General features: G+C 44.3%; 1 protein-coding gene across 2 annotated transcripts in view; it reads right to left on the bottom strand.

Moving 5' to 3' along the window:
- The window catches only part of LOC115198266 (ATP-binding cassette sub-family A member 1), a 291,299-nt gene that overhangs the window by 30,210 nt on the left and 241,213 nt on the right, over positions 1–19,876 (bottom strand). For both annotated transcript variants that reach the window (XM_029760119.1, XM_029760120.1), the window contains 4 exons: positions 12,710–12,772; positions 9,655–9,761; positions 7,410–7,551; positions 6,362–6,496 (listed from right to left, as the gene is read on the bottom strand). In XM_029760119.1, coding sequence (XP_029615979.1) covers positions 6,362–6,496; positions 7,410–7,551; positions 9,655–9,761; positions 12,710–12,772 — 447 coding nt within the window. The remainder of the gene's footprint in view (positions 1–6,361; positions 6,497–7,409; positions 7,552–9,654; positions 9,762–12,709; positions 12,773–19,876) is intronic.

Here is a 19,876-nt window from a genome sequence, read left to right as displayed (position 1 = left end):
TAGCCTCCCTGCGGCCCTGGCATCTTTTCACTCCCTCCTCTCTACATTTTCTTCCTCTGTTTCTGCTGCTAAAGCCACTTTCTACCACTCTAAATTCCAAGCATCTGCCTCTAACCCTAGGAAGCTCTTTGCCACCTTCTCCTCCCTCCTGAATCCTTCCCCCCCTCCTCCCTCTCTGCAGATGACTTCGTCAACCATTTTGAAAAGAAGGTTGACGACATCCGATCCTCGTTTGTTAAGTCAAATGACACAGCTGGTCCTGCTCACATTGCCCTACCCTATGCTTTGACCTCTTTCTCCCCTCTCTCTCCAGATGAAATCTTGCGACTTGTGACGGCCGGCCGCCCAACAACCTGCCCGCTTGACCCTATCCCCTCCTCTCTTCTCCAGACCATTTCCGGAGACCTTCTCCCCTACCTCACCTCGCTAATCAACTCATCCTTGACCGCTGGCTACATCCCTTCCGTCTTCAAGAGAGCGAGAGTTGCACCCCTTCTCAAAAAACCTACACTCGATCCCTCCGATGTGAACAACTACAGACTAGTATCCCTTCTTTCTTTTCTCTCCAAAACTCTTGAGCGTGCCGTCCTTGGCCAGCTCTCTTGCCATCTCTCTCAGAATGACCTTCTTGATCCAAATCAGTCAGGTTTCAAGACTGGTCATTTAACTGAGACTGCTCTTCTCTGTGTCACGGAGGCTCTCCGCACTGCTAAAGCTAACTCTCTCTCCTCTGCTCTCATGCCTCTAGACCTATCTGCTGCCTTTGATACTGTGAACTATCAGATCCTCATCTCCACCCTCTCCGAGTTGGGCATCTCCGGCGCGGCTCACTCTTGGATTGCATCCTACCTGACAGGTCGCTCCTACCAGGTGGCGTGGCGAGAATCCGTCTCCGCACCACGTGCTTTCACCACTGGTGTCCCCCAGGGCTAGGTTCTAGGCCCTCTCCTATTCTCGCTATACACCAAGTCACTTGGCTCTGTCATATCCTCACATGGTCTCTCCTATCATTGCTACGCAGACGACACACAATTAATCTTCTCCTTTCCCCCCTTCTGATAACCAGGTGGCGAATCACATCTCTGCATGTCTGGCAGACATATCAGTGTGTATGACGGATCACCACCTCAAGCTGAACCTCGGCAAGACGGAGCTGCTCTTCCTCCCGGGGAAGGACTGCCCGTTCCATGATCTCGCCATCACGGTTGACAACTCCATTGTGTCCTCCTCCCAGAGTGCTAAGAGCCTTGGCGTGACCCTGGACAACACCCTGTTGTTCTTCGCTAACATCAAGGCGGTGACCCGATCCTGTAGGTTCATGCTCTACAACATTGGCAGAGTACGACCCTGCCTTACACAGGAAGCGGAGCAGGTCCTAATCCAGGCACTTGTCATCCCCTGTCTGGATTACTGCAACTCGCTGCTGGCGGGGTTCCCTGCCTGTGCCATTAAACCCCTACAACTCATCCAGAACACCGCAGCCCGTCTGGTGTTCAACCTTCCCAAGTTCTCTCACGTCACCCAGCTCCTCTGCACACTCCGCACACTCCACTGGCTTCCAGTTGAAGCTCGCATCTGCTACAAGACCATGGTGCTTGCCTACGGAGCTGTGAGGGGAACGGCACCTCCGTACCTTCAGGCTCTGATCAGTCCCTACACCCAAAGAAGGGCACTGCGTTCATCCACCTCTGGCCTGCTCGCCTCCTTACCTCTGCGGAAGCACAGTTCCCGCTCAGCCCAGTCAAAACTGTTCGCTCCTCTGGCACCCCAATGGTGGAACAAGCTCCCTCAGGACGCCAGGACAGTGGAGTCAATCACCACCTTCCGGAGACACCTGAAACCCCACCTCTTTAAGGAATACCTGGGATAGGATAAAGTAATCCTTCTAACCCACCCCCCCCAAAAAAGAAGATATAGATGTACTATTGTAAAGTGGTTGTCCCACTGGATACCATAAGGTGAATGCAGCAATTAGTAAGTCGCTCTGGATTAGAGCGTCTGCTAAATGACGTAAATGTAAATGTAAATAAGAACATCTCCATTAAAATCTGTCCGATTAAGCTTCGGCAGATGTCGCACTTCCGCATCTGCGGTGAAAGGTGGAAGAGCTAGGGTGGTGTTTGTCAGACCCAGAGACATACCGAAAATCGGTCTTCTCACAAAAACGTCTGTAGCATCCGAACAGTTTGACCTAACTATTAAGACCACTCTATGGAAAGGGGAGATTCTCACTAACATGATTGCTCTATGACCCCCACAAGTGTCAGGGTATTCGTTGGTACCGTCGATGTGCCAACTTCTGTTTGTAGCATCTGAACCATTTGGGCTACAAACTGATGTGAGAGGGGAGATTCTCACAAACACGATGGTGCTCTCCGTTTTGCTCTACGACCCCCACAAGTGTCCAAGGACTCATATGAAGGTAACCGGTACCAGTTTTAAAAAAATGTATGGAAGTATGAAGGTAGTTTTGTGCCTACCCCCATTTATTTTTTTTAAATGTGTGAAATATATATACTGTATATACAGTTGAAGACAGAAGTTTACATACATTTAGGTTGGAGTCATTAGAACTTGTTTTTCAACCACTCCACAAATTTCTTGTAAACAAACTATAGTTTTGGCAAGTCGGTTAGGACATCTACTTTGTGCATGACACAAGTAATTTTTCCGACAATTGTTTACAGACAGATTATTTCACTTATAATTAACTGTATCACAATTCCAGTGGGTCAGAAGTTTACATACACTAAGTTGACTGTGCCTTTAAACAGCTTGGAAAATTCCAGAAAATGATGTCATGGCTTTAGAAGCTTCTGATCATTTGAGTCAATTGGAGGTGTACCTGTGGATGTATTTCAAGGCCGACCTTCAAACTCAGTGCCTCTTTGCTTGATCATGGGAAAATCAAAAGAAATCAGCCAAGACCTCAGAAAAAAAATTGTAGACCTCCACAAGTCTGGTTCATCCTTGGGAGCAATTTCCAAATGCCTAAAGGTACCACGTTCATCTGTAGAAAACAATAGTATGCAAGTATAAACACCATGGGACCATGCAGCCGTCATACCGCTCAGGAAGGAGACGTGTTCTGTCTCCTAGAGATGAACGTACTTTGGTGCGAAAAGTAGTACAACAGCAAAGGACCTTGTGAAGATGCTGGAGGAAACAGGTACAAAAGTATCTATATCCACAATAAAACGAGTCCTATATCGACATAACCTGAAAGGCCGCTCAGCAAGGAAGAAGCCACTGCTCCAAAACTGCCATAAAAAGCCAGACTACAGTTTGCAACTGCACATGGGGACAAAGATCGTACTTTTTGGAGAAATGTCCTCTGGTCTGATGAAACAAAAATAGAACTGTTTGGCCATAATGACCATCGTTATGTTTGGAGGAAAAAGGGGGAGGCTTGCAAGCCAAAGTACACCATCCCAACCGTGATGGCAGCATCATGTTGTGGGGGTGCTTTGCTGCAGGAGGGACTGGTGCACTTCACAAAATAGATGGCTTCATGAGTAAGGGAATTTATTTGGATATATTGAAGCAACATCTCAAGACATCAGTCAGGAAGTTAAAGCTTGGTCGCAAATGGGTCTTCCAAATGGACAATGACTCCAAGCATACTTCCAAAGTTGTAGCAAAATGGCTTAAGGACAACAAAGTCAAGGTATTAGAGTGGCCATCACAAAGCCCTGACCTCAATCCTATAGAACATTTGTGGGCAGAACTGAAAAAGCGCGTGCGAGCAAGGGGGCCTTCAAACCTGACTCCATCTCCATTACACCAGCTCTGTCAGGAGGAATGGGCCTAAATTCACCCAACTTATTGTGGGAAGCTTGTGGAAGACTATCTGAAACGTTTGACCAAAGTTAAACAATTTAAAGGCAATGCTACCAAATACTAATTGAGTGTATGTAAACTTCTGACCCACTGGGAATGTGATGAAAGAAATAAAAGCTGAAATACATCATTCTCTCTTCTATTATTCTGACATTTCTCATTCTTAAAATAAAGTAGTGATCCTAACAGACCTAAAACAGGGAATTTTGACTAGGATTAAATGTCAGGAATTGTGAAAGGTGTATGTAAACTTATGACTTCAACTGTATATATATTTACTGAGCTTTCTTATTTCTCAAATATATAGGACAAACACTTTTTCAATGCGTTTCTCTGGACTACAGGTCAAGTTAAATACTTTATCAAATAATTTTGTCAATATTTTAAGGGCATACCTAAAGGGGTCCAAAAATTCAAAATCAAATAGCTAAATGATCCACAGTATGACCATCTTAAAACAATTTAATATGTCAGGCTATCGATTGACTCGTCATGGAATGGTCAGGCTGTCAAAATTACAGATTGGGCCTTAAACCCTCAGAATATGTCCCACAAAGGTCTCATATCCTTTTTTGTCCCAAACTTTGACATCACACAGCATTATGCTCCTGACACTACACTGATATGTCCCTTCCAGTTGGAAGAGGTCTACATTTAGACATAAAAGCGTAATGTTTTAAATGCTTCTGCTGCCAACACTAACCAGTGGAATCAAAACAGTATAAAGGAGCTTTGGATTTGAGGAAGCTAAATGAGGAGAGCCGATGGCATCAGGGACTTTTAGAGCAGGCCAAACAAATTCACAGGGGACTTCTCTCTGACAGACACAGACATAATCACACACACACGCCATGTAAATCCAGTCATGCAACACACACGCTTGCACTTGCTTGCACGCGCACAGACAGACACACACTTGCACTTGCTTGCGCGGCGCGCGCGCACACACACACACACACACACACAGACACACACACACACACACACACACCATTTCTCTCTCCCCGGGCATGTGTGTCCATGGATGATTAGAGAGAGACAGGACGCAGCCCATTGCCTGTGCTCCAACCCCTCTCCCTTCACCACCAGCATCCCCGAAATCCCACCAGGGATCTCCATCACCATGCCGACTGTGTCGCTGTGCAAAGTTGCTTTAAGGCAACCGAGCAAGACTACCTACCACACAAATGGAAATTCACTCTAACACTATATTATCCCTCTGTCTCAAAGTTAGGAGACAGGCCCACCAAACAACTGCAAGTGAACTATCTGACTGAATGAACACTAGCATCGGCACTGTGTTTTAATATGAAATAGGGGATATTGTGTAGGTAGGCAGGCTACATGATGCAGAGTACATGCAAATAACACTACACACGTTACAGCTAGTGAGGGGATCAGATTGATTTCCTATGTCTTGAATGACTGACTGACAGACAGGTTGAATGAATTAATGAATTAATTAATACTTCAGTCTTATAATAGTAAATGTTAATTCACCCCATCAGGCATGTGTGTACAATATTTGAGAGATTCTATTTTCATGGAATCAGTAAGATTTTAAAATGACTTGTCAGGTCTCCAAGTTGGTTCCTCCCATTGAGGCTATGCCATTATAATACTTGTCCATTCTGTGAAAAATCCCAGTATAAGGCTTTAATCCTGCAAACAGTGTTATGTTAGCTTTACATTTTAAAACGAGATCGGATGGACTCTGAAAAACTAATTTAAAACGTGACCGGATGGCGACCCGACTGAAATACAGCCCCCTTTTTCATCTACTAGTAATTGACATATAATCCTCAGGGAAATTCAATAAGCATTTGTAAGTTTGAGGCAGGATTTCTTCTTTTTTTTCATGCATGCATACCAATACAGCCTACACCCTTTCATTTGTTATATCTCCTCTGCTGTAAAATTAAAACAAAGTGGAATTCTTGTCTTAATTGGCAAAAGCAATATGGAGTTTAAAAGGTGATATTCTGCTCACACTGAACATTTAATCACTGCTTAAAATAAACTAATATACACTACATGACCAAAAGTATGTGGACACCTGCTCGTCGAACATCGCATTCCAAAATCATGGGCATGAATATGGAGTTGTTCCCCCCTTTGCTGCTATACCAGCCTTTACTCTTCTGGGAAGTCTTTCCACTAGATGTTGGAACATTGCTGTGGGGACTTGATTCCATTCAGCCACAAGAATATTAGTAATATTGTTTGCCGATTATGCCTGGCTCACTGTCGGCGTTCCAATTCATCCCAAAGGTGTTCAATTGGGTTGAGGTCAGGGCTCTGTGTAGGCCAGTCTAGTTCTTCCACACCAATCTCAACAAACCATTTCTGTATGGTCCTTGCTGTGTGCACAGGGAAATTGTCATGCTGAAACAGGAAATGCTGTAATGTTAAGATTTCCCTTCACTGGAACTAAGTAACCATGAAAAACAACCCCAGACCATTATTCCTCCTCCATCAAACTCTATGCACTATACATTGGTAGGTGTTAATATCCCTTTACCAGGAAGACCACAGGAGGACAACCAATCAGAGCAATGGCAGTGGAGAGCTTGCGTTTGTTCCCTCCGCTGTAGGTACCGGCTGACTTGTTGGAATATTTGACCAGGCCAAGCTTCTGGATGCCCCACTCTGCCACCTAATAACAACACAGAAACCATATAAATATAATTACTAGTTATATATTTCTATGACAGTAACACAATACTCCATGTTGGTGTGGGGTGTCTTGTGCTGCCATTCTGCTCTCACACCCTCCCATCCCTTCCTTTCCCCTGGAATGAGACATGCATGGTGGTTGGCATCGCCACAGGACCCTTTTTAAGGCTGATATGCTGCACTGAGGGTTTCTGGGCCACATCACAACCCAAAAAATTGTACTAACCAGCATGAACTTATCCAGTATTCATCCCCCTAGCGATTTCCCAATCCCTGTCCTCAGGTAGCCGCAATGTGCAGGCAGGTTTCCAGTCCAACCATCGAGACATTCATTTACACCCTATATTGACATGTTGGTGGACTAATGATGCGGAAATGACACCAGCTCCCCGGGGCTCTCCCTAGAGCCAAAATGGCTGCCACAAAGCACAGCTCAGTGGACCCGACGAACTAGAAACCAGAGAAACTGGGTCCCTTGGCCTAGTGGGGCTACTGTGAGATCAAAGGCCTGCGCCTGGGCCTGAGTTTGAGGCCACTGACCAGCTGAGTTTCTTTTGATGTTATTGTTGCTGAGGGGGCCATTGAGAAACTGGGGGTGGCGGGGCGGCCACACTGCTAGGCATGCTGGTGAATAATGTAAAGGCATTAGCCGTGGCCAGCCTCTCAAACCAGAACCTTATGTATTATACATGTCTTCCACTTCAGAGGTTATTTATCACTTTGACCAAGTACAGTGTGCTGTCTATGTCTCTTTTATTGAAGGAAGTGCAGGTATTGTATGGGGGGGAAGAAACATCTGAAATGACAACGGTATAACCTTAGGAATCAAATGGTGTTGCGTCATACAGGAACAGGAAATGACATTATTTAGGTCAGACAAGGGGACATGTTACCATGGTGACTTCCTTCTCCGGTACGCCTCGTAGTCTGGCGTAGAACTCCAGATGCTCTCGTCCGGTGAGAAGGTCGTTGAGGGCGTCAAACTGCGGGCAATAGCCCATGTTCTGGTGAACGTCCCTCATCTCTGTCCGTATGCTGGGAGGAACATCACCACAGAACTTGTATTAAGACACATAATGCCACATGATCAGGATCAATTGTCAACATCATCAACAACAACAAAACAGCATCATGATCTTCATTATGATGATGATGATGATAATAAGCGATCCAAATCATGTGGCATCTTCATCATCATCATCCATATACAGTTGGTATGTGCAGCACTGTCTTACATCTACTAACTGTTTCAAACAGTTAAACTATTCAAAAACTCAGCACCTGGGTGACACCTTCATTTAAAAGAGAGAACATTATTTTTATTTATTTTTGATTTTATTTAACCTTTATTTAACTAGGCAAGTCAGTTAAGAACAAATTCGTATTTACAATGGCGGCCTACCCAGGCCAAACCCTAACCCGGACGACGCTGCGCCAATTGTGTGCCGCCCTATGGGACTCCCAATCACGGCCGGTTGTGATACATCCTGGAATCGAACTATGGTCTGTAATGACGCCTCTAGCCTTTGCTGCGCCACTCGGGAAGTACAATAAGTATGACTCCATGTATTGTATCTCACAAAGGCTGGGTGAAAAGAAAATGTCCTCATGGCGAAAGGCCCTCATGAAGGAAGTTATTCCATTACCAGAATAAATATTACAGCTTGGTTAAGAAAAAGTAAACTAGCAGTTCAATTTGCATTACGTAGTCTTAGTCCCAGGTGACTTTTTCACAAACAATATCTGTCATGTAAAATGAATGGCGCTTTGGGGCATATCTTTGCATGTCATCTGCAGTCTGAAGGTAGTGTAAAAACATCTAAACTGCTTCCCGCTGTCTACAGACGGTTTTCGTTAATCTGCCTTACACAATATACTGCGTGACAATATTGATGTTGTGAGGGGAAATGGAAAAACGAGCTCTACCAAGCTCTACCCAGCAGTGGGCTGGCAGGAAATAATCACTCGCGGGATGGAGGTTATTTGTGGCAGGCTTTAGGAATGTAAACAGACAATCAACAAATTTGAGATTTGGGGGTTCAACACAAACTCTATTATTTGGAGAGAAATTATATTTTCCTCCTAGTTGTTGTTCCCACAGCTCAGATAATCATTCTCTCATCCTCCTCTCAGTCTCCTCTCAGGCTTCTCTCATCCAAACAGAGGGTGGGCATACGTCTGTCGTTTATTCCCCGTTCTGTCAGTATTTCTTTCCTTGAAGGTTCAAGAGACTGCCTTTGATCACTGCCGGCATCACTAAGCAACATTAACATTGTCTTGTTAAGGCCCCTCTGTGTTTTGCTTCACCACAAAGTCAATTACCAGTTTTAATAAATGAATAACTACTGTATGTCAACACAACTATGGCGACGCAGACTAGTGGAGGCTGCAAGAAACTAGTATTCATCCACCGTTTGCCTCATGTCGTTTCCATAGAGATGAGTTCTAGATTCGGAGCTGAGGAAAGGGAGATGTTGTTTCTCTCAAAATGTGTGTGTGGCAGGAGGGAAAGAAAACAAGAGTGGGATTGAGGGAGAGGGAGCGGGAAAGAGAGGGGGTGTGCAACAGAATGAAATATGTGGGAGACGGAGAGTGGAAGAGAGAGAATGAGGAATGTGCAAGACAGCACGTTGAAAAAATGAACAAGGGACATGAGAGAACACAAGTTCAAACGGACAAGAAAACAGAATGTACAAGAGAGGGAGAGAGAGAGGGAGGGAGAGAGAGAGGGAGAGAGTGAGAGAGGGAGATAGCAAAACCCAAAGTGAGTGAGAGCAAGAGTTGCTGAGAAAGCGAGTAGGATTTCATCCCAAATGGCAGCCTATTTCCTACATAGTGAACAGGGCCCATAGGACATAAACAGGGCCCATGGGGCTCTGGTCAAAAGTAGTGCACTATACAGGATATAGGGTGCCATTTGGGATGGGCCTACGAAAAAGAAGAAGGCGAAGAAAACTCCCTGAGCTCTATCCCTTATAGGGAGCCATCGTGGGTGGGTAATTATGATGAGTAGCTTGGGGTAGCAGTATGTGAGTGTGTGTGTTTTTGTGTGCTAACAGCCGGTGACTCTTCCTCACCTGTGTGCGTGTGCGTTTACGTGTCCATGTGCGTGCTAACAGCCGGTTAGCTCCTCCTTACCTGTATCCATTTAGGAAGGCCTCTCCTCCGGAGACGGCGATGTCCCCAGTCAGCATCTTGAAGGTGGTTGTTTTTCCTGCCCCGTTAATCCCTAGCAGTCCAAAGCACTATTGACACACACACACACACACACACACACCCACACACACACACACACACACACACACACAGTGGAACACCATTAACATGTAGTCGACAATTAGACAAAGATTCCCAAGATCAAGATGCTCTACTCTGCCTTGACACTTTGTTGAGATGAAGCCATTAGTTGTAGATAATGGAGTGGACAACATTTCCTGACTCTGTGGGAGTAATTGATGGCCAAGTACAGCATACTTATTCAACTCAATAAATGGACTGAGTCATTCAACATGCATGATTGGTACAGACCTTTTGATACTGTTGATTTACTTGACTGTTGACTTAATTGAGAAAATGTTATTGTTTGTGTTGTAGGAACTGCGTGTTGTAAGAAGTATACTTTGCGTCACTGTGTCAATATTATCTTAGCTATCCACACATAGATGCAAAACTAATTGACAGGCACCTATATACATAATAACACATGGCCATTCAGTGGCAACATTTAGTGTCTTACATTAGAAACACAACTCAAACTGTCCACACATGAAACACACAAACATATAAAGACGCAAACACACACCCTTCTCCCCTGAACCCCCCCCCCAACCACCCCCCCCACAGCATTCTGAAGACCCTTCCCCCTTCTCTCCCTAACCATCGACGCTCTCCTCCTCCTCCTCTCTGACAGAGCTGATACTTCCACTTCCTCCTTCAGGGCACTTGGTCAGACAACAGACCTCCTGGTCAGGTCACCTATCCAAGCAACCCAAGGAGAAAATATTAGATTTCTGTCATTCATTGATCCATTCTTGTTTGCGACCCCGTCCTGTGAACGTGCGGTGGTAAGGCTAAGCTCGGTTGTAAATAATGCATGAAACACAGTGTGGGGTCCGCGGTGCGCTCTGGTCTGACTCACTATACTCCGCTGGCATTTACATTAGGTTTTTGGGTAAACAGGGTGAGGAGAATACGGAACACCACGCCGTGCGTGTACGTGTCAGCGATGGAGATTGTGTTGAAATCAAAGAGTTCTGGGATGTGAGTGTGATGGTGTGTTGTGTGTGTATGAGTGTGTGTGTGAGCGAGAGATGGTAGAGGGAGAGAGTAAAGAGATAGAGAGAAAGAAAGAGAGACAATGGGAAGAAGATGGGAAGATGGCACTGACAGACATGGAATTTCTAATTCTAGGTCCTAAGCAACTTTGCAGAATATATATTTTTTGTGTTATTTCTTAACCCATAATGTTTTTTGCCGGACACTGACGTCTTGCTCCCGGACACCGACGTCTTGCTCCCGGACACTGACGTCTTGCTCCCGGACAAGCTAAACATCTTCTTTGCCTGTTTTGAAGATAACACAATGACACCATCGCGGCCCGCTCCCGAGGACTGGCTCTCGTTCTTCGTGGCCGATGTGAGTAAAACATTTAAGTGTGTTAACCCTCGCAAGACTGCCGGACCAGACGACATCCCTAGCCGCGTCCTCAGAGCATGTGCAGACCAGCTGACTGGAGTGTTTACGGACATATTCAATCTCTTACTATCCCAGTCTGCTGTCCCCTCTTGCTTCAAGATGTCCACCATTGTTCCTGTACCCAAGAAAGCAAAGGTCACTGAACTAAATGACTATCGCCACGTAGCACTCACGTCTGTCATAATGAAGTGCTCTGAGAGGCTAGTTAAGGGTCATATCACCTCCACTTTACTTGACACCCTAGACCCACTTCAATTTGCATACTGCCCCAATAGATCCACAGACAACGCAATCATTTATTTGGGCTGCAGTCTCTGAGGCTGGTAACTCTAATGAACTTATCCTCTGCTGCCGAGGTAACTCTGGGTCTTCCTTTCCTGTGGCGGTCCTCAAGAGAGCCAGTTTCATCATAGCGCTTGATGGTTTTTGCGACTGCACTTGAAGAAACTCTAGTTTCTCTTTGCTTATTTGAGCTGTTCTTGCCATAATACGGACTTGGTCTTTTACCAAATAGGGCTGTCTTCTGTATACCACCCCTACCATGTCACAACACAACTGATTGGCTCAAATGCATTAAGAAGGAAAGAAATTCCACAAATTAACTTTTAACAAGGCACATCTGTTAATTGAAGTGCATTCCAGGTGACTACCTCATAAAGCAGGTTGAGAGATTGCCAAGAGTGTGCAAAGCTGTCATTGTGGCAAAGGGTGGCTACTTTGAATAATCTCAAATATAAAATATATTTTGATTTGGTTAACACTTTTTTGGCTACTACATGATTCCATATGTGTTATATCATACTTTTGATGTCTTCACTATTATTAAAAAATTTAGAAAATAGTCAAAATACAGAAAAACCCTGAAATGAGTAGGGGTGTCCAAACTTTTGACTGGTACTGTACATCACTGACAATCTGAAATGGTCCACCCACACAGACAGTATGGTGAAGGAGCAACAGCGCCTCTTCAACCTCAGGAGGCAGAAGAAATTTGGCTTGGCCCCAAACTATTTCAGAAGCACCACTGAGAGCATCCTGTCAGCCTGCATCACCGCCTGGTACGGCAACTGCACCGCCCACAACCACAGGGCTCTACAGAGGGTGGTGCGGTCTGCCCAACGCATCACCTGGGGCACACTGCCTGCCCTCCAGGACACCTACAGCACCCAATGTCACAGGAAGGTCAAAAAGATCATCAAGGACATCCCGCTACAATCCAGAAGGCGAGATCAGTACAGGTGCATCAAAGCTGGGACCGAGAGACTGAAAAACAGCTTCTATCTCAAGGCCATCAGACTGTTAAATAGCCATTACTAGCTGGCCTCCACGTAGTACCCTGCCCTAAACTTAGTCACTGTCACTAGCCGGCTTCCACCCGGTTACTCACCCCTGCACCTCAGAGGCTGCTGACCTATGTACACAGACATGGATATTATTTTTTGTTTGAGTGATTGTGTTGCCTTGTTTGTTTTTTTGAGAGTGTGTGTGTGTGGCTCACCTCTGCGGCTGGAACGCCCAAACACACCCTGTCCACAGCAGGAACGTTCTTCCCTGAGTACACCTGCAAGGAACAGACATGATAATTAATCAGAGGGAGGGAGGGATACAAGGAACTCTCTGTACACGGATGCAATAATGTTATATAAACTGTTGTGCGTTCCAAATGACACCCTAAACAGTACACTATACTTTTGATCAGATCCCAAGCAATGCACTATACAGTGAGGGATAAAAGTATTTGATCCCCTGCTGATTTTGTACATTTGCCCACTGACAAAGAAATGATCAGTCTATAATTTTAATGGTAGGTTTATTTGAACAGTGAGAGACAGAATAACAACAAAAAAATCCAGAAAAACGCATGTCAAAAATGTTATAAAATGATTTGCATTTTAATGAGGGAAATAAGTATTTGACCCCCCCTTCAATCAGAAAGATTTCTGGCTCCCAGGTGTCTTTTATATGGGTAACGAGCTGAGATTAGGAGCACACTCTTAAAGGGAGTTGTTGCCAGAGAATTTCATGTTAATTTCTCTATCATTAGCCCCCTCTAACATCGTTGTAATGAATTTGGCAGTACGTTCAACTGGCCTCACAACGCAGACCACGTGTAACCATGCCAGCCAAGGATCTCCACATCTGGCTTCTTCACCTGTGGGAATGTCTGAGACCAGCCACAAAGACAGCTGATGACACTCTGGGTTTGCACAACCTAAAGAATTTCTGCAGAAACTGATAGAAACCGTCTCAGGGAAGCTCATCTGAGTGCTCGTCGTTCTCACTAAGGTCTTGACCTGACTACAGTTCATAACCGATTTCACACTTATAGAAGTGTGCTCTTCATGGACAAATCCTGATTTCAACTGTACCGGGCAGATGGCAGACTGCATGTATGGCATCGTGTGGGCGAGCAGTTTGCTGATGTGAACGTTGTGAACAGAGTTTCCCATGGTGGTGGTGGGGTTATGGTATGGGCAGTTATAAGCTACGGACAACGAACACAATTGCATTTTATCAATGGCAATTTGAATGCGCAGAGATACCGTGATGAAATCTTCAGGCCCATTGTCGTGCCATTCTTCCGCAGATGCATATCTGTAATCCCAGTCATGTGAAATCTGTAGATTAGGGCCTAATGAATTGATTTCAATTGACTGATTTTCTTATATGAACTGTAAAATATTTTCAATTGTTGCATATTGTTCATATTTTTGATCAGCGTAGTATTTCCTGTACACCACCTATCATGTCATCCAGTCCATTTTATTTCAACATGGTCTCGCCCCGAACGGAACCAGGTCGTGCACACCAGATGATGCCATCAGTGTCTCAGGATGATGTCATCAGAAACAATCAATCAATCAATGTAATTATGAAGCCCTTCTTACATCAGCTGATGTTACAAAGTGCTGCACAGAAACCCAGCCTAAAACCCCAAACAGCAAGCAATGCATGTGTAGAAGCACGGTGGCTAGGAAAAACTCCCTAGAAAGGCCGGAACCTAGGAAGAAACCTAGAGAAGAACCAGGCTATGAGGGGTGGCCAGTGCCGGGTGGAGATAACAGAACATGGCCAAGATGTTCATAGATGACCAGCAGATGCACTTATCGTCTTTTATCTTTTACAAAACATAGAAAACCATTGATTTCACATACTGTATGTCGATGTTGGGGTGGTGCTGGAAATGATGAATTTGATGTTGAAAGGGGTGGAATGTCTCTTTAACGCACATAACATAAGACAATGGACACAGGGGTGAAATAACAACACTATACTTAATTCTTGGGCATATGGGGCTGTCTGAAGCTGAGGCTGGGGCTCAGTAATCCATCGAAAGTTTATACAAAAAGTAAAACAGTTTGGTATTCTCTGTGAAATCTTGTAGGAAACTGCAGATAAGGTGTCTGGAGTTTCACCACTCCTAGCCTGCAAACGAACTCTCCGTGTGATATTTGAATTTGCATTTAACACAGTTTTTTCATCATCTTCTTCCCGAGCAAATATCAAATATCACTTGCCAGAGGTGAGGCCCAAGCAGGCTAATCACCTTCCTCCGGCAAGTCTAAATTCTCAAGTCGGCATCATCGGCGCTGCTGTTGCGAGTAGCAGCAAAACAAACCGACACTTAGAGAAGCAAAATGGGTTCCGGGAGTATACAAATAACACAAATTGTTGACTAAATTAAGCACTTAGCGCATCGAGCAAAAGTTCCACCGCGCAACCACAAAGACAGACTTTGAAGTGGTTTCAAAGGCAACTTGTAAGAAAAAATAAACAAGTCTCGACAAGGTTCTTGTCAGGTCTGGCAATTTAGATCTCATTCAGACCTTGACAGGAAGGACTGACACATCCCACTCTCCTTTGGGGAAGGATTTCAGGATAATTGTGCCAGCTGTATTTCTGCCCACCTGTTCTCAGGTCTGAATCATACAATCCTTGGGAAGAGCGCCATGGGGCATAATGGCATACTGTAATGACATCAGTATGCTCTGTTTATCTGTATGTCTGTCTGCCTGCTTGCCAGCCTGTCCATCCATGTACTGTATCTGTGTGTCTCTAGATTTTCCCTGACCATCCGTTTCCTATCCATGTAATGCATTTGCTATGAGTTAGTAGTAAAATGGACATGATGAGTAAATGTAAGTTTAATGTTCACTTCCAGGTCATTGCTGCATTGAAATTAGCATATGACTGAGTGCAGGCCAGGATATGTTCAACGTACGTAGAAGCCTTCTCTCTGAAGTCATGAGACACAATTCCATTTATGTTTGTGAGAAGGTACTTCAAGTCTCATGAAGGTGAATGAATATTAGGCCATGAAATACCTACTTACAGCAATGTTTTCTCTTCCTGGTCAGCTTGTCTATTCGGAGCAGTACTAATGGAGCAGAAATTAAGTTACACCCTTTTGGTGCAGTGAAACACTTGGTAAATGATTAAGCATTAAGTAAATGATTAAGCATCAGTTTTAATTGTACTGTATTAACCGACCCTTCCCACTCATTTCTAAAGATACGTCCAAAATGGCACCCTATTCCCTTTATAGTGCACTACCTTTGGCCAGCACTACAGGGAATAGTGTGCCATTTGAGACGCAAGCCATGCAACCTTGAGAACAAGAGAGCCCCGATGATGCCAGTTCAACCTTGACAAAAAAACTATGTCTTATTGCCACGATAGTGTGTCAAATGTGAAGCATGTTTGCTTAAAAGCCTGGGGGGCATCCGCTATTATTGGGGACTTGGGACTTGGACATGCTACTCCCCTAGATTTGCAAGTTACTTTGGCGATAGCGTGCTGCGCCACAGCACTGCTACAACGCTAGTAGAAACGGGTGGAAGAAGTAAAGTTCCTATCCTAACAGAGGCAATTAGCGGATAATTCCCTCGTGCCCCGAAAGCTATAATGGCTGTCATGGTGGCGGCAAGGGGGTGGCGGTTAACCGGAGGAGACAACGGTCGATGGCCCACACACACCTTCTCATACACAAATACACACACGCGCATACACACACACACACACACACACACACACACACACACACGGTTTATAGAGAGAGAGCAAGGCATCTGTCTCTACTGCCCCAAACAGCTGGAATCACAAAAATGAAACCACATTCCACTGATCAACACTAGTCTACTTTTGAGTTCTGGAAACATCTGACAAACTTGAACTGATTTGTGAAATGGTTCCTTTGGGCTGCTCTTGTATTAACATGCTGTTCCATAGTACTTCAGATCCATAGTACTTTACAGTAAACACAGAAAATGTCAAACAAATGACAACATTGACAGAAACAACAATCACGTCAATATTTTATTAAAGGGATAGTTCACCCAAATTACAAAATGACAGCAGAAATCTATGTCATGGTACAGAAGTTCCAATCATCTTTAAGTGACTTCGTGGAAGATTTGGACATGATGCATGAAAAATGATAGTATCGGTACCATGACTTGGATGGAATTTGTGCCACAAATGGTCAAATGTAAGCATTTGAAAACAGTGCCAGGGAAATGAAACCAAAAGCATGGATTGTCAATTTCTTTATTTCTTTACCTATATTTAACTAGGCAAGTCAGTTAAGAACAAATTCTTATTTTCAATGACGGCCTAGGAACAGTTGTTCTGCCTTGTTCAAGGGCAGAACAACAGATTTTTTCCTTGTCAGCTTGGGGATTTGATCTTGCAACCTTTCGGTTACTAGTCCAACGCTCTAATTCTTGTCCATATACTGCATTTAGGGTAAGGAAACCAATATATAATTGTGTAATTTGGATGAAATATCCATTTCACAATCAGTATTCTATCAACGGTAAAATCAAAATTATGTTAGGGTCTTACAGTATGTATCTCCCAAGCATTGAGCCTCACCGCTCAGAACTCAGAACCATCCTAATACAGATGTAGGATCATAATTTGAGCCAGTTTTCTACAGCAGGAAAATAATCCTACCGGAACAGGAAGTGTGAATTATTATGTGGATTATAATAAATGAGCATATTTGTAGGGGTTGATACATTTGTTAGGGCAAATCAAGTATGACATTTCAAATTGGAAATTACAAACTTAAGAAGCTTTTTAAAACCTCAAATACACCACAAATTTGCAGCAAAATAAGCAGCAAAATAACCCACAAATTAAGATCCTACATTTGTATGGATACCGTACTCACATGACTCCTATAACATCAAACAGCTGTCATAAAAAAGTTTCTCTCCGAGTTTCTGGAAGGTCACAGTGACAGCGCGGGCGTACAAATGCTAACTGGCGGACGCTCCGTCAATATGGACCCCATCAATATTGCCGCCACGGTAACTGCTAACCCCGAGGTTAAATGCTAACCTATGAGGCCTCGACAGTCGTTCTTGGGAGGTAAATGCTTCTTCCTGAGTGAAGGAAGAGGAGGAGGAGGCATCTGACAGATGATTGATGGGCTGTCAATCGCGTGAGAGACATGTTCAGATTTATGGCGAGACCGAGGCGGTGAAGTGGTCGAGGTGGCACGCTCATTGATCAATTCGTTATCTCTGCTCTACGGCCGGATTGCACCAGCTGTGATGGGAGGTGATGGGAGCCCACTGGGAGCGCTTCGATACCTTCTGCGCCAATGCTTTTGGCCGCCATGTATCCCCTCCAATGTAAATCAAATCAAATGTTGAGGCACCTTGAAGAGTCTTGTTGTTGTGTATGTCATTCTCTGCATGTTTCAGTGTCACTGTCTGTACTACAGTAGCGAAGAGATGCATGACAACAGAACAGATGCGTCTATAATTGAAACATGATAGAAAGATAACTGCATTGTGCTGTTGTGATGCTCACCACTACTTGGCTGACAAGGGATGAAATAAAGGAAGGTAACCATACATTGCTCTAAGATAATTTATCACAGGTTGCAGAATGTGAAAGTCAGCTTTGAAACGTCAGAGAAGACGAGTAAAGTGTGAGTCAAGATCTTATAAAGTAACTCCTGTTCCCACCTTGTGTGCTGTGGGCGGCAATGCATTATCCGTCCCAACTGTTTTATTCAAAACTTGAGCGTTAATTACCTTGTGAGTGTAGGTGAGTGTGTCTGTGATAGATTGAGAGGGGTAAAGATGGAGTGCGTGAGAGATTGCGAGAGATGGCGAGGGAGGGTTTGAAGAGACGTCAAGTTTGGACAGATGTCGACGAAGGGCTGTTACCTTGGCCATGCTTCCTGCCATTACGGGCTTGTGGAAGGAACATCTGGTCTTAGCCAGGGTGTTAATCTGGGCGGTGATTAAGCGGCGCCCATTACCTACTGTAGCATACCGAGCACCACTCGCATACTCACTTCCCAAACCTGAGAGGGGTGGGGGAGGGGGAAGTGTGTTGTCGGGCTTAGCGGCACAGCTCGAGAGAGACCTCATTGGTGTTGCCTCGCAGAAAATCAAACCCTTCCTTTTTTTGCACACTTCTCCCTACAGCGAGAGACACACAGACCTTTCTCAGCCTTTTGTACTGTATTTGGCAGTGTGTTATGTATGTGATACGTGGATGGGATACGACTGTGATATATGGTTGTCTCGCCTGGCTAACTTAAGATGAATGCACTAGCTGTGGGTCGCTCTGGATGGGAGCGTCTGCTGAATAAATAAATTGTAATGTAAATGTAGTGCTATGTATGTATATTTATGTATATTATGTATTTCATTTGTTGTGTTGTTTCCTGTTCGCACGCCAGGAAGATTTGCTGCTGTCTCGGCAGAAGCTAATCAGGAGTCCTAATAAATACTAAATACATTGTGGAGTGACACCTCGCCAGCCTTCCGACTCTCTGAGACCTGGACGACATACTTAAGAAGTCACCAGGGACTAACTGCTGGTGTGTTCTTAACTCAGCCCTGATTTGAAGTGGAGCCATGTTCAAATCCCACACATATGGACTGTGGCACATTTTCAGAAATCTCTCGCTTTAACAACCTAGATGGATGGAGCCCATCCTGTGAAAAGATTCAGTAACCTTCAATTAAAGACGTATTAGCAGATCTGAAACGATTAGGTCAAAAGCGATTTCGTTAAATGTAGTGCACTACATAGGGAATAGGGTGCTATTTGTGACACAAACTATGTCCGCTCACTTTCATCCTTGCCTCGTAATCTAATCAGCAAATGGGTCTTTCCACCAATTCGTTGCCTTTTGAGAAGTGTAACCTGGTTTTCCCATCTCAAAAAGTTACATTTTAAAAATACCATGGTAAATGACTACAGTAAGTGCCAAATAAAGTAACAGGGTTGAGGATTTCATCTTAAATCAGGCATACATCCCCTCGTGACAGAGAGAATGGAAGCTTATTGTGCGCAATAGGGAGTGATTACATTTACGTCATTTAGCAGACGCTCTTATCCAGAGCAACTTAAAGTAGTGAATGCATACATTTCATACATTTCATTTCATGCATTTTTGTATTTTTTTTTGTACTGGCCCCCCGTGGGAATCGAACCCACAACCCTGGCGTTGCACACACCATGCTGGCGTTGCAAACACCATGCTCTACCAACTGAGCCACAGGGAAGCTATAATTGAATGCAAGCTTCACAAAAAAAAACTTGCTAAACATTTCTAGCCTGTCTATATATGGGTAACAGGTTTGATGTATTTTACTCGACCAGCTCAGTTTTCCACCACAAAACACCAGAAAAT

This window comes from Salmo trutta, chromosome 8, assembly GCF_901001165.1.
Source record: "Salmo trutta chromosome 8, fSalTru1.1, whole genome shotgun sequence".
Lineage (NCBI taxonomy): Eukaryota > Metazoa > Chordata > Actinopteri > Salmoniformes > Salmonidae > Salmo > Salmo trutta.
This window is presented reverse-complemented; position numbering and strand designations above follow the sequence as displayed.